The sequence below is a fragment of the Saccopteryx bilineata genome, chromosome 6 (assembly GCF_036850765.1).
Source record: "Saccopteryx bilineata isolate mSacBil1 chromosome 6, mSacBil1_pri_phased_curated, whole genome shotgun sequence".
Classification (NCBI taxonomy): domain Eukaryota; kingdom Metazoa; phylum Chordata; class Mammalia; order Chiroptera; family Emballonuridae; genus Saccopteryx; species Saccopteryx bilineata.
In genome coordinates this window covers 162,819,967-162,835,295 of record NC_089495.1, presented here as the reverse complement: position 1 = coordinate 162,835,295, position 15,329 = coordinate 162,819,967, and the positions used below count along the sequence as shown (strand labels likewise).

At 41.2% G+C, this 15,329-nt stretch overlaps 1 protein-coding gene across 6 annotated transcripts in view; it reads right to left on the bottom strand.

The window, feature by feature from the left end:
* The window catches only part of NINL (ninein like), a 203,285-nt gene that overhangs the window by 73,065 nt on the left and 114,891 nt on the right, over positions 1–15,329 (bottom strand). For all 6 annotated transcript variants that reach the window (XM_066237907.1, XM_066237909.1, XM_066237906.1 and 3 more), the window contains 2 exons: positions 13,705–13,898; positions 1,855–1,951 (listed from right to left, as the gene is read on the bottom strand). In XM_066237907.1, coding sequence (XP_066094004.1) covers positions 1,855–1,951; positions 13,705–13,887 — 280 coding nt within the window. In that variant the 5' untranslated portion in view covers positions 13,888–13,898. The remainder of the gene's footprint in view (positions 1–1,854; positions 1,952–13,704; positions 13,899–15,329) is intronic.

Here is a 15,329-nt window from a genome sequence, read left to right as displayed (position 1 = left end):
TCCAAAGGTCCCTGGCTTGAAGCCCCAGGTCGCTGGCTTGAGCAAGGCGTCACTCGCATTGCTGCCCCCCCGCCTCAAGGCACATGAGAAAGCAATCAATGAACAACTAAGGAAACTAAGGAGCCGCAACGCAGAATTGATGCTTCTCATCTCTCTCCCTTCCTGTCTGTCCCTCTCTCTGTCTCTGTCATACACACACACACACACACACACACCTTATGCTGTAAGGACAAAGACATAGTATTATTTGACACTTGTGATACTGTGATTTATAATAAATACATATTTGGTTTTCATTCTATCCCTAGCACAGAGCTCTGAAAACCCTTGGAATTCCTAATAAAAGCAACAACTCCTGAGTTTTTGTTAATGAGGTGACTTTTCCAAAACACCCAAGGATGGGGGCTGGTTGCCAAGAAAACCAACCATATGGTGAGAAGGTTGGAACTTGTGGTGCCACCCTGTGACCTTGCGGGAGGGGAGAGAGGTTCGAGGTTGAGTTTAATCACCAATGGCCAATGCTTTGATCAGTCAGGTCTGTGTAATGAAGCCTTCATAAAAATCCAAAAGGATGGGGTTGAAGAGCTTTCAGCTGGTGAACATGTGGAGATTGGGAAGAGTAGCCTGGAACTTCTAGGCCCTTTCTCCACACCTTAGCTTACCATCTATTCCATTTGGCTATTCCTGAGTATATCCTCTTACAATAAAACAGGGATCTAGTAAGTACAATGTTATTCTGAGTTCTATAAGCTGCCCTAGCAAATTAATCAAACCTGAGAAGGGGGTTGTAGGAACCTTTGACTCATAGCTACTGGCCAGAAGCACAAGTGACAACCTGGACTTGCAAACAGATTGTAAAGTGAAGGAACTACAGTAGCACAGTGGATAGAGAATTGGTCTGGGATGCTGAGGACCCAGGTTCAAAACCTCGAGGTCACAGGTTTGAGCTTGGGCTCACCAGCTTGTGCATGGGGTTGCTGGCTTGAGCATGGAATCATAGGCATAACCTCATGGTTGCTGGCTTGAGCCCAAGGTTGCTGCTTAAGCAAGGGGTCACTGGCTTGGATAGAGCCTCCCGGTCAAGGCACGTATGAGAAAGCAATCAATGAATTAACTAAGGTGCCACAAGTATGAGTTGATGCTTCTCATATCTCTTCTTTTCTATCTGTTATTGTCTGTCCCTCACTCTCTCTCTTGCAAAAAAACAAAAACAAAAAATTATTTTAAAAAACCCAAACAACCAACTATTAAAGTGAAGGATTAATGGGACTGAACCCTTAACCTGTGAGATCTGACACTATCTCCAAGTAGATCATGTCAGAAGTGATTTGAATTTCAGAGCAGTGTTTTTGAACCTCTGGTCTGAAGACTGTTGCTGTTCCATGAAAGAATTAATAACCATCCTAATGTTGTATAAATATTACAGAGTTTACAACCACCGGGTCTATAATCTTCATATAAACATCAGGGTGGTTAACTCTTTTGCGGACCTGCCCAAAATTTCTGGTGGATAGGAGGTTGAAAAACACTGTTGTAGCGCACCCAGATAGTGTCAGAGAATTGCTGGTGTGGGAAAAACTACCATATGTCTGGTGACCAGAGTGCCAGTAGTATTCAGAGTATTGTGTGAAGTTTAAAGGAAAACAATACGGTTTTTATCTTATAACACTATTTTATAAATAAGGAAATAGTAGAAAAATCAGAAATGTTCTGTCCTAGTTGTCACAGCTCAGCAGAGATTCTGGGGTTAGAACTTAGTCTCAGATCTACCAGGTTTTTCAATCAGTACATTATACTGCAGAATGTAACAAATAATGAAAATAAACTGAAGGTGAGAGAAGGATGTCTTCTCACCTGATTCCAAAGAACTACTGTCTTCATCAGAGGAGCCAACATCAGCATTTGATGATAACACTGCCACAAAACCTTTCTTAAAGTCCTCAAAGTTAACCTGGGTGAATTTAAGAAAAGAGGTCAAAGTTACTTTGAATAAAACACATATATAATCCATCAGCCTTTTCTTTTTGCCCCCCTCAAATAAAAATATTTTATTGTTGCCTTTTACATGGAGAACATTCATTTCAATTTTTCAAGAATTCACTCAAGATTTTTTTAAAAAGTAGGAAGTCCAACATAGTAGTGGCATAGGAAGACATTGAACTTACCCCCACCCAGGAACACACTGAAATATTTATATATACCTTTATGTAAAGAAATTAACTCTGAGATATAACTGGGGGATGACTGAACAGCTCTGAACAGTAAAGGAGAGAAAGAGACCAAGCAGAGAGGCTGGGGACACAGGAGCCCCCCAGGATCTGCAGGAATTCTCCAGGAGTGGAGGTGCAAGTGAGCACCATTGTTCCCATCCCCTGCCACCTCCATAGGTCAGGTGGAGGCTCTATCCAAGTACTCTGGCCTACCTGCAAGACTGCCACAGTGCATTCCCAATCATACTGCCCAGAGTCCATTTTGACTCCAAACAAAGGAAGCAAACAGAATCAACAGGACTTGCCTACATGAACCTGGCCTACCCTCCTGGACATACTCCAGTTTGGAGTGCCAGTGCCCTGGATGCGGTAGGCACCTGTTTGGCTTCACATGGCCTCTCAAAAGCACCCAGCACACACAGCCTACAGAGGTTGCTTCTACACAAAGTCACTATTTCAAGATTGGAGAACAGAGAGAGATGTTCTCTCATTTATATAAAAAAAAGAAAGAAAGGTAAATAAAATGAAGAAAACCTTTCACATGAAGGAACAAGAAGGATCAACATAAAAAATTCAAATGGAACAGAGGTAAGTAATTTGTCTGATTTAAAAAAATGAAAAGAAATGGTCATAAGATGCTCACCAAACTTGAGAGTGGAATAAAGGAATTCAGGGAGAACTTCAACAAAGAGAAAGTATAATAAAGAATCAAACAGAGCTTAAGAATACAATGATAACTAGAAGGAATCAACAGAGCTTAAGCTAACATAGAAGAAGGGATCACCAACCTTGCAGACAGACTAGTGGAAACCAACAAATTAGAACATAAAAACGAAAAAACAATTTTTAAATTGAGGATGTTTTAAAGGGCCTCTAGGACAATATCAAGCACACTAATAATCACATTATAGAAATCTCAGAAAGAGAAGCAATTCAGAAAGAAACAAAAACTTTATTGGAACAAATAATGGCTGTAAATTTTCCTTACCTGTGAAAGGAAACAGACATATAGGTCCAGGAAACACAGAGAGTTCCAACCAAGATGAACCCAAAGAGACTAAGACATATTGTAGTTAAAATGGCAAAAGTTAAAGATGAAGAGACAGCAAGAAGAAAGGCAGCAGGAGGAAAACAACTAGTTAGTTTTAGTGTCTCGGGGTTTTTAATTCATTTTAGAGAGGAGGGAGGGAGGGAGGAAGGGAGGGAGGGAGGGAGAGAGAGGAGAGACAGAGAGAGAGAGAGAGAGAGAGAGAGAGAGGAGCATAAAGCATCAACTCCCATATGTGCCTTAACCAGACAAGTGCAGGGTTTTGAACCAGCGACCTCAGCTTTCCAGGTCGATGCTTTACCCACTGCACCACCACAGGTCAGGCCGAAAACAACTAGTTATACACAAAGGAAACCCATAAAGATATTAGTTAATTTCTTTTTTGTGTATGTGACAGGGACAGAGAGAGAGAGAGAAAGAGAGATAAGGACAGACAAGAAGGGAAAGAGATGAGAAGCATCAATTCTTTGTTGCGGTTCCTTCATCTCCTTAGGTGTTCATTGATTGCTTTCTCATATGTGCCTTGACTAGGGGGGAAAGGAAGGGAGGCTACAATAGACCGAGTGACCCCTTGCTTAAGCCAGCAATCTTGAGCTCAAGCCAGAGACATTTGGGCTTCAAGTCAGCGACCTCTTGGCTCAAGCCAGTGACCACAAGATTATGTTTATGATCCCATGCTCAAGCCAGCAACACCATGCTCAAGCTGGTGAGCATGCACTCAAGCTGGTGACCTCAGTTTCGAACCTGAGTCCTCCGCATCCCAGTCGGATGCTCTATCCACTGCACCACCACCTGGTCAGGCAAGATATTAGTTCATTTCTAAGCAGCAACTTCACAGGCAAGAAGGGAGTGGCAGAACATCTTTAAAGTGCTGGAAGAAAGAGACCTATAACTTTTCAAGAAAGGTTATTATTCAGAATTAAAGGAGAGAAAGAGTTTACTGGATAAGCAGAATAATAAAGGAGTCCATCACTATTAAACCAGCTTTTCAAGAAATGCTAAAGTGTCTTCCATAAGTAGATATGGAAAGACCATACTAGAAATAAAGAAATATGAGAAAGAAAAGAATCTCACAGTTAAAAGCAAATATTTAATAAATACAGTGAAATTAAAAACAAAGTATGTAGAAGGAATAAAAATGTAGTCCTTTTAGAATGTAGTCAAACTGGTATAGAGACTAAGAATAGAACTACCATGTAACCCAGCAATCCTCTACTGGGTATCAACGCAAAAAACTCAAAAACACTGGTATGTAAAAACACATGCACCCCCATATTCATCACAGCACTATTCACAGTGACCGAGACATGTATACAACTAAAGTGCCCCTCAACAGAGGATTGGATAAAGAAGATGTAGTATATATATACAATAGAATACTACTCAGCCATAAGAAATGATGACATAGTGACATTTATGACAACATGAATGGATTTTGGGAATATTATACTAAATAACATAAATCAGAAAAAGCTAAGACATATATGATTCCACAAGGTAGGATATGAAAATGAGACTGACTCATGGACACAAATAAAAGTGAAGTGGTTACCAGAGGAAGGAGGGTGTGGGGAGGGGTAAACAGGGACAAATATATGGTGACAAAAAATGATGTGACTTTTGGTGATGGGCACACAACACAATCAATAGTTCAAATGCCAGAGAGAGGTTGACCTGACACCTATGCACTTATTGATCAATGTCAGCCCATTAAATTAAAATTTCTAAATAAAATAAGAATATAATCAAACAAAATGGCTATTAGCTTAAAATAGACTGCTATATATAGAATTTTATGATAACCCCAAACCGGAAAACTACAAAGGATATACACAAAGAATAAAGAGAAAGGCACCCAGCATGTGCAGAAAGGAAAGCCCACCAGACTACAGGAAAACATTTTTAAAAAGGGGGGGACAGGGGAAAAATCACAAAAACAATTTTAAAAATGTACTAAATGACAAGTATATAATAATTGTTTTAAATGTAAATGGATTAAATGCTCCAATAAAAAACAGATAAGGTGACTGCACAGATTAAAATACACAACATTATCTATATGCTGCTTAAGAGATTCATTTCAGGCCCTGGCCAGTTGCTCAGTGGTAGAGCATTGGCCTGGTGTGTGGATGTCCCAGGTTCGATTGCCAGTCAGGGCACACAGGAGAAGTGACCATCTGCTTCTCCACTTTTCCCCCTCCCCCTTCTCTCTCTCTCTCTCTCTCTCTCTCTCTCTCTCTGTTTCCACAGCCATGGTTCGATTGGTTCGAGCACATCAGCCCCAGACACTGAGGATGGCTCTGTGCTCCACTTCAGGCACTGAAAATAGCTCAGTTGTGAGCATGACCCCAGATGGACAGAGTGCAGACCCAGATGGGGGCTGCCAGTTGAATCCCATTGGGGGTGCAAGTGTAAGTCTGTCATCTCCCCTCCTCCCCTCCTCTCACTTGGAAAAGAAAAAAAAAGATTTACTTCAAACTGAAAGACACATACAGACTAAAAGTGCAGGAATAAAAAAAGGTATTCTATGCAAGTGGAAATGGAAAGAAAGCTGGGGCTGATTGCAGATGGTGACAAAGTAGGCAGATGTTCCGTTTGTCTCCTCCCGAAACCAAACTGGAGTTATAACTAAATTTAAGAACTATCATCCTGAAAAACTAGTCAGGACTACGAGAAAAGGAGTCTTATAACCAAGGATTCAAAGAAGCCACATAGAGACTGGAAGGAAGGGCAGAGAAGTTAAGAGAGCTGCCCTTATTCCCATGAGCAGTGACTAGGGATCCAGAGGAACATCTCAGTTGTGGGGGAGGTTTTCCCCAGGAAGTGTGGGTACTCAATCCAGGTCATGTTCCCCAGCCTATAGCATCAGAGCCTAGAAGAGGTGCCCACATAGCAATTAGCTGAAAAAGAGGCAAGGTTTCTGTCTGCTAGAAAGAAGCAGAAGATCTCAGAGATGTGGGTACCCTCTTAAAGGGCCAACACAAAAAATCTTGTTCACAGCCACTTCCCTAAGCTCTGGTGAAGGGAGGGCTGAGAGGTGTAGAGTCGTTAGAGAAGAGTATGAGATTGGCAGTTCCTTGGAGAGACAAAGTGGGGAAATAGCCTTCAAGATCCCCGTGAAAAATCATTTTCCAGTACAGCAGCTGCCATTTGTCTTGAGTGGAGCACTCCCTCTATGTGGCATCAGCCTGGGGGAAAGCAACTGCCCCACCCTAGGGAATCCCTCTTGTCCTATCCTATGAAGACTGGGCCACGCGGAGAATAAAGCAGACTTGACCAGGAAGCAGGGAGATAAAAAGACTTAGGGGGTAACAGTGACTCGTTGTCTGGTGTTGAGGCTGGCACCATTCCCTCCACTTTCCCGAGACTATGACTGCTGTTTCTGACTCACAAGACATTCAGTAGAAACTGTCTGAGCTGTTGGCAGACAAAATCTCTGGGTGTCACAGGCCACACCCACCAGACTCCTCATGGTTATACCCTGTGGAGGTCTGAAAAAGAATTCATGATGGACCAACATTTGGGCTCTCAGGTGGAAGCCACACCCACCACCTTTCCTAATGCCTGACTTGCCCTAAGCTCAATACTCTTAACAGAGGTTTTACCAGGGGCCAGCATAACAAGCAGACAGAGGCAGCATGAGGCAGCTCTCAGGGAACCTTGGATCTATTGCTTAATTCCCCCCAGGCCCATTGCTAGTAAAAGTCAGCCTAGGTGTGCTACTTAATCCTTCCATGTGCACCTAAGCGCCCAACAGAGGCAGCCACAAAATCTGGTTTGCGTATAGTTTCAAGAAGGTTGCTGAGGGTCAGTCACGGGCAGGGTCTACACTGGTCTGGGCCTCCTAAGAGGCTCAAAACCAACATATCCAGTGGCTGGCAACAGACAACATCGGAGCAGAGTCCAAGTAGCATTATTAGCAGCAAATCCAAGGAGAGAGCTCATCAGGCAGCAAACACAGCTGAGACTAATTCCATTCCCTGTGGTCAGCACCTGCACAGCAGTCCACACACATTGGATAAGGTACCTCACAGTGAGTAAGGCCAAATTCTGGATACTGTGACGCACTGGGCTCAGTTCCACAGGGGAAGGGTGAGAGGTTTAGAGCTCAGACATTCAAGGTGTGAGTTCCTTGGAGCCTATTGTTGGGACTCGTTTAGGGTTCAGTCACCTCCTGGGGAAAGGGCCAGAATCAGCCCCAGTGGAAAACTCAATTTTCCCACCTGAGACCAGTGGCTCCTCAGCTGAAAACACCTCTGTAGAGGGACCATCAGCCCCATGCAGCTAGAACCCGTGGCTCATCTTTCTGGGCAAAATAGAATTGGAGTATCCAGCAGTGGTAAGGGATTAGACTCTGGAGTAATATCCAGCAGTGGTAAGGGATTAGACTCTGGAGTAGGGGCAACATCCGCCAGACCAAGCGCCAGACCAAGGCCCTCCCAAGTAGCAGGTCCCACTAATGTTGCCTTTCCAACCTCAGCTGCCCTAACCCACCAAACTTGCAACCTGTGGCAGGGTGGTGAAATGAGGCCAGTCTGAGCTGACTCTACAGTCTTTCTAGAGAAGACTCTGAAGGAAGACTAGGCAGCTGCAAGAAGAGGTGGAGCAGCTGAAAACTGAAGGCAAATTTTAAGGAGCTTGGGCACTTTTATGGAGCTGCTCTCAGCTCTAATCAGGAGAAAGTCAATCCTTATACATAGGTTGGCTCCATCAATACACAACCAGGCACAAAAAAACACAGACACAAACAGTGAATAGAATGGTAGCTCCAAACAGGTAGCCAGCCCACGGCTGATTGCAAACAACATCTGACATCAACCCATACCTGAACCCCGTCCAAGAGGACCCAGAACCCACACAACCACTAATGGGTTGCAGACCATATCAGTGCTTGCTAGACTCAACTAGCCTCACAGATGGCACATCCACAGGAGGACTTCAGTAGGCATCAGACAATGCTAAGAATAACTGTGCCCCATAGAATAGACACTGCACAGCTTCTAATACACAAGGATCAAGGTTGACCCCCAGAGACAGCCAGCCCGAGGGGTTAACTACATCCAGAAAAGAACCAATGCCATTCAGACTCACACACAACAAAACAGTAATTATAACCCTCAAGAAACATTCCTAGATCAAGGAACTCAGGTCGCCTAAACGTTTGTACCACTAATACCACCTTCCCCATAAAGATATCACTACAAATATGGCACTCAGAGCACAGCTACCTGATACACAGAAAAAATGGGCAAAGAAATATGACTCAAATGAATCAAGAAATCCCCAGAAAAAGAATTAAATGAAATGGAAGCAACCAAACTGCAAAAACAGAGTTTAAAATAATGGTTATTAGGATGCTTAGGAAACTTAAGAGTAAGAATTAATGATCTCAGTGAAAATTTAAACAAAAAATAGCAAGCCCACAGTGGGTTACAAACATCTGACATTATACAGTGTGTCCATAAAGGCATGGTGCACTTTTGACTGGTCACAGGAAAGCAACAAAAGACGATAGAAATGTGAAATCTGCACCAAATAAAAGGAAAACTCTCCCAGTTTCATACCTATTCAGTGCAGTTCGATATGAGCTCACGCACAGATTTTTTTAGGGCTCCTTAGGTAGCTATCCCGTAATAGCCTCTACAGACTCGTCACTGACTGATGGCCTACCAGAACGGGGTTTCTCCACCAAACTGCCGGTTTCCTTCAACTACTTATCCCACCGAGTAATGTTATTTCTATGTGGTGGCGCTTCGTTATAAACGCGCCGATATTCACATTGCACTTTGGTCACAGATTTGAATTTAGTGAGCCACAGAACACAATGAACTTTCCTCTATACCATCCACATCTCAACTGGCATGGCCGTGGGCTGCTCCGCTGTATACACAGTATTACATCATCATCTGCGTATGCACACATGCTGCCACATCATCCTATAGAAATTGGGAGGGTTTTCCTTTTATTTGGTGCAGATTTCACATTTCTATCATCTTTTGTTGCTTTCCTGTGACCGGTCAAAAGTGCACCATGACTTTACGGACACACTGTAGATAAACTGGATTTAACTGATATCTTCAGAACATTTCACCCGAAGCAGCATAATATGCATTCTTTCCACATACTCATGCTACATTTTCTAGGATAGAGCACACATTAGGACACAAAACAAATCTCAATAAATTTAAGACTGAAATCATATCAAGCATCTTTGGCCACAACGGCCAAAAACTAGAGATCAATTGCAATAGAAAAACTGAAAAACATTCAAACACTTTGAGGCTAAATAGAATGTTATTAACATAATGAATGGTTTAACAATGAGATCTCGAAATAAAAAATTTCCTTGAAACAAATGAAAATAAACATATAACAATCCAAAATCTCTGGGATACAGTGAAAGCAGTTCTGAAAGGGAAGTTTATAGCATTACAGGCCTACATCAAGAAGCAAGAAAAATCTAATAAACAATCTAACCCTTCATCTAAATGAACTAGAAAAAAGAACAATTATAAAAGACCAGAGGAAGTAGAAAATAAGAAATAATAAAGATCAGAGAAGAAATAAATGACATATAGACCAAAAAAAAAAAATACAAAATATCAATGAAACTAAGAGCTGGTTCTTTGAAAAGGTAAACAAGGTTGACAAATGTTAAATAAGAGTCATCAAGAAAAAGAGAGAGAACTCAAATAAATAAATACAATTTAAAAATGAAAGAGGAGAAGTAACAACTGACACCACAGAAATACAAAGGACTGTAAGAAAACACTGTGAAGAATTATATGCCAAAAAACTGAACTACCAGGCCAAAATAAATAAATTTCTAGAAACATAAAATCTTACAAAAATTAATCTGGAGGCATCAAAAAACTTGAGCAGACCATACAATACATGAAATTGAAACACTTAGCAAAAAACTCCCAGCAAACAAAAGTCCTGGACTAGATGGCTTCACAGGCAAATTTTAGCAAACGTTCAAAGGACTACCACCTATCCTTCTCCAGCTATTCCAAAATATTCAAGAGACAAAACTTCCAAGCTCATTTTATGAGGCATGCATTATCCTAATTCCAAAACCAGGAAAAGACACTACAAAGAAAGAAAACTGTGGGCCAATATCCCTGATGAATATAATGTTATAATTCTCAACAAAATGTTAGCAAACAGGATCCAGTAACACATTAAAAAAAATCATACACCATGATCAAGTGGAATTTATTCCAGGGAGGAAAGCCTGGTATAATATTCACAAATCAATAAATGTGATTCATCACATAAACAAAATGAAGGATAAAAATCACATGATCACATCAGTAGATGTAGAAAATGCATCTGATACAAAGAAAACTAGATAGAAGGTGACAGAGGACAATCTGACTTTGGGTGATGGGTATGCAACATAAGTGAACGACAAGATAACCTGGACTTGTTATCTTTGAATAAATGTATCCTGATTTATTGATGTCGCCCCATTAAAAATAAAATTATTAAAAGAGAAAAAAAAAAAAGAAAAGAAAATGCATCTGATAAAATCCAGCAACCATTTATGATCAAAACTCCCAGCAAAGTGAGAATATAGGGAACACAGTTCCTCATGATAAAGGCCATATATGACAAACCTACAGCCACCATAGTAATCAATGGTCAAAAATTAAAATCAATCCCCTTAAGATCAGGAACCAGACAGGGGTGTCCCCTGTTACCACTCTTATTCAACATAGTACTAGAAGTTCTAGCCACAGCAATCAGACAAGAAGAAGAAATAAAATGCATACAAATTGGAAAGGAAGAAGTAAAACTGCTGTAATTTGCTGACAATATCATACTGTACATGGAAAACCCTAAAGCTTCCTCCAAAAACCCACTAGATCTGATAAATAAATTTGGCAAAGTGGCAGTATATAAAATTAATATTAAAAAATCAGTGGCATTTTTATACAGCAATAATGAACTGTCAAAAAGAGAAATTAAGAAAACAATCCCTTTTACTATTTCAACAAGAACAACAAAAAAATTACCTAGGAATAACTTTAACCAAGAAATTAAAAAACTTGCACTTGGAAAATTATAAAACATTAAAATAACAAATCAATGAAGAAACAAACAAGTGGAAGCATATACCATGTTCATGGATAGAAAAAATTAACATAATTTAAATGTCCATACAATGCAAAGCAATTTATAGATACAGTGTAATTCCTATTAAAATACCAATGGCACACTTCACTGATCTAGAACAAACATTCCAAAAATTTATATGAAACCAAAACAGAACATTAATAGCCTCAGCAATATTAAAAATGAAGAACAATGTGGGAGGTAACACACTTCCTGATACCAAACTATATTACAAGGTCATTGTAATCAAAACAGCCTGGTCCTGCCTGACCAGGTGGTGGCACAGTAGATAGAGCATGGAGCTGGGATGCTGAAGACTCAGGTTTTAAATCCAGAGGTCACCGGCCTGAGCGTGGGCTCACCAACTTGTGCCCAGAAGTCGATTGCTTGAAGCCCAAGGTTGCTGCTGCCTTGAGGAAGGGATCACTGGTTTGGCTGGAGCCCTCTGGTCAAGGCACATATTAGAAGCAATCAATGAACAACTAAAGTGACACAACTACGAGCTGATGCTTTCATCTCACTCCATGTCTGTCTCTGTTTCTCTCTCTCACAACCAAAAAAATTAAAAAAAAAAACAGGTCCTGGCACAAGAACAGGCAAACAGGGACCTGGCCAGCTGGCACAGTGGAAATAGCATCAGCCCTTCTCTCTGTCACAGGTAGTGGCTCAATTGTTTCAAGCCTCAGCCCTAGGCGCTGAGGATAGCACCGTTGATTTGAACATTGGCCCCAGACAGGGGTTGCCAGGTGGATCACAGTTGGGAATTCACATGTAGGAGTCTGTCTACTGCTTCTCCTCTCACTTAAAAAAAGCAAGAGCAGGCATACAGATCAATGCAACAGAACACAGAACCTAGACATAAATCCACAACTTTATGGTCAATTAAGTATTTGACAAAGGAGGCAAGAGTATATAATGGAGTAAGGACAGTCTCTTTAATAATACATGGTGTTGGCCCTGGCCGGTTGGCTCAGTGGTAGAGTGTCGGCCTGGCGTGCAAGGGGTCCCGGGTTTGATTCCCGGCCAGGGCACACAAAAGAAGCGCCCATTTGCTTCTCCACCCCTCCGCCGCGCCTTCCTCTCTGTCTCTCTCTTCCCCTCCCGCAGCCAAGGCTCCATTGGAGCAAAGATGGCCCAGGCACTGGGGATGGCTCCTTTGCCTCTGCCCCAGGCGCTAGAGTGGCTCTGGTCGCAACATGGCAACGCCTAGGATGGGCAGAGCATCGCCCCTTGGTGGGCAGAGCGTCGCCCCTGGTGGGCGTGCTGGGTGGATCCCGGTCGGGCGCATGCGGGAGTCTGTCTGACTGTCTCTCCCTGTTTCCAGCTTCAGAAAATGCAAAAAAAAAAAAAAAAAAAAGGAACAAAATAGGAGGTGCTTAATAGTGTTTCCACCAGGAAAGTTTTTATCTAGGTTCTAGATCACCATTTAGATGACCTTAAATTTCCTAAAATAAAGAACTCCCAAGTTCATTTTCTATCTTGCCTATATGAAATCACAGGACACCTCTGAACACAGGTATCCTTTGCTCCTTAATAATAGTTTAAAATTTAGTCCAGCCCTGGCCATTTTGCTCAGTGGTAGAGCATCAGCCTGGAGCTTGAAAGTCCCAGGTTCAATTCCCGGCCAGGGTACACAGGAGAAGTGTCCATCTGCTTCTTCACCCTTCCCCCTCTCCTTTCTATCTCTCTCTTCCCCTCCCATAGCCAAGGCTCCATTGGAGTAAAGTTGGCGCAGATGCTGAAGATGGCTTCATGGCCTGCCTCCACCTCAGGTGCTAGAATGGCTCCAGTTGCAATGGAGCAATGCCTCAGATGGGCAGAGCCAGGTGGATCCCAGTCAGGTGCATGCAAGAATCTTTCTGCATCCCTTGCTTCTCACTTCAGAAGGAAAAAAAAATTTAGTCCAGCTGCAAGATGAATTTTAAATTGTGCAATTTCATAGTACAGTCTACTCTTGAGGTACTCTGAAGTTGTCAGTCTGAACAACTTATCAGTGTGTGAACCCAAGAGCTAGCCCTGTGTTTTGTGAACCACATGCCATCCACTCAAACCATAACCCCCGACCCTTGCTGACTAATCTCTCAAACATCTTTCTGCAAAAACAAAACAAAACAAAACCTCTGGAAATTTACTACACTAAAAAAGTCATCTTGAGGGATCTGTTTCTGCAATGTAGAAGTTCCATAGAAGGAAAAACACCGTTTTCATTTCCTAATAACTTTTCTTTGACATGCATCTTTATTCAACTGATATTTATCAAATGTCAGTGATAATCAACAAAAGTGCTCTGTGTTTTTCTTTATGAGAATGAAGTCAAATACCCACCCTGGCAAAGTGGTCATTTCCGAGAAGTGTTTGCAGAAGGATGGGGAGCTGCTTTTCCAGATGAAGCTTAAGACAGAGCTGGGTCAGCTCCTCCCGGTCCAGAAAGCCTGTCCCAGTGGTATCACAGCTACTGTAGACTTCCCTGAGCTGTGAAACATAGTGGTTCTCTTCTCCTTCATCCATCCCATAGCACTCTGGACATGATAGGGGAAAAGCCAAAAACAATGGTACTCTATTATTGTCATAACTTACACATGATCTCTTCTTGTTATGACCCCAGGCAGTGTGGAGGCACAGGGTAAAAGCTGGGTGTATAAACAAAGGACATCCAGAGACCTCTCAGATTTACATGAAACTGGGAGGAATAAGCTCCACAATTGCAGAAGTCAAAATCATGTTACTAGAGAGCCAAACTTCCTTCACAAGAACCAAAAATGTTTGTTCTGCAAAAGAAAAATAAAACCCTGACTGACCAGGCAGTGGTGCAACAGACAGAGCATTGGCCATGAATGCAGAGAACCCAGTTTTGAAACCCTAAGGTTGCCGGCTTGATCAGGGGTTCATCTGAGCTGAGCCCGGGCTCACCAGCTTCAGCACAGGGTCATTGGCTTGAGCATGGGATCACAGACATGACCCATAACTCTGAGCCCAAAAGTCTGGCTTGAAGCCCAATGTCACTGGCTTGAGCAAGGGGTCACTGGCTCGGCTGAAACACCTCAGTCAAGGCACATATGAGAAAGCAGTCAATGAATAAAGAAGAACTGATGCTTCTCATCTCTTTCCCTTCCTCTCTGTCCCTATCTGTCCCTATCTCTGTCTCACACAAAAAAAATTTTTTAAATTATCTTACCTAGTTATTTCACATAAAGAAATTTTGTAATTCCTTAGAAAAATTCCTTATATTAAGGAAGCAATACTATAGACAAAGATATGAGTTCATCAGTATACTATTTTATATAAGGAGAGGAAAGAAAATAACTTACAAAATCCAACAAAAGAATAGTTTGCTAAATTATATTTATATGGCAGATCTAAAGAATATTTAATAGCATACAAAATATAATTCATAAAATATCAAGGCAGGATAACTACTATATATTTATAATAAAAGAAGCTAATATACCTACTGGTCACTATATATGTATATAAAATAATCCACTTATTACTCATAACAGTCCTATAAAAATCAACTCTGCAACTTTTTGAGGAAAATGTACAGGATGGGGCAAGAGTAGGTTTACAGTTCTTCATATGGAAAATAATGGAATAATTAATAAATAATAATACAAGAATAAACTGTTTCATGTACTCACAACTGAATTAAAAAAAAAGAAAACACCAAAATGGTAAGCGATGATTTTGTGCTATTATACATTTTTCTAGTATATATATAGAATATATATTATTCTACTAAAAAGTAGGGGGTCAGTGAACGTGTAAATACTCCAGTACTTTCAGCCTTTTGTATAGTGTATTTTCACCAATGAAATAAAAGTTGGTTTTGCTTCTCATTTGCATAATCAAACAACTTTCTTTGACTCGTCATTTGCTTTTCTGATGTTCTTGTTTTATAAAAAAATCAAATACTTCTTTTTCTTAATCATTTCATATTCATTCTGAAATAT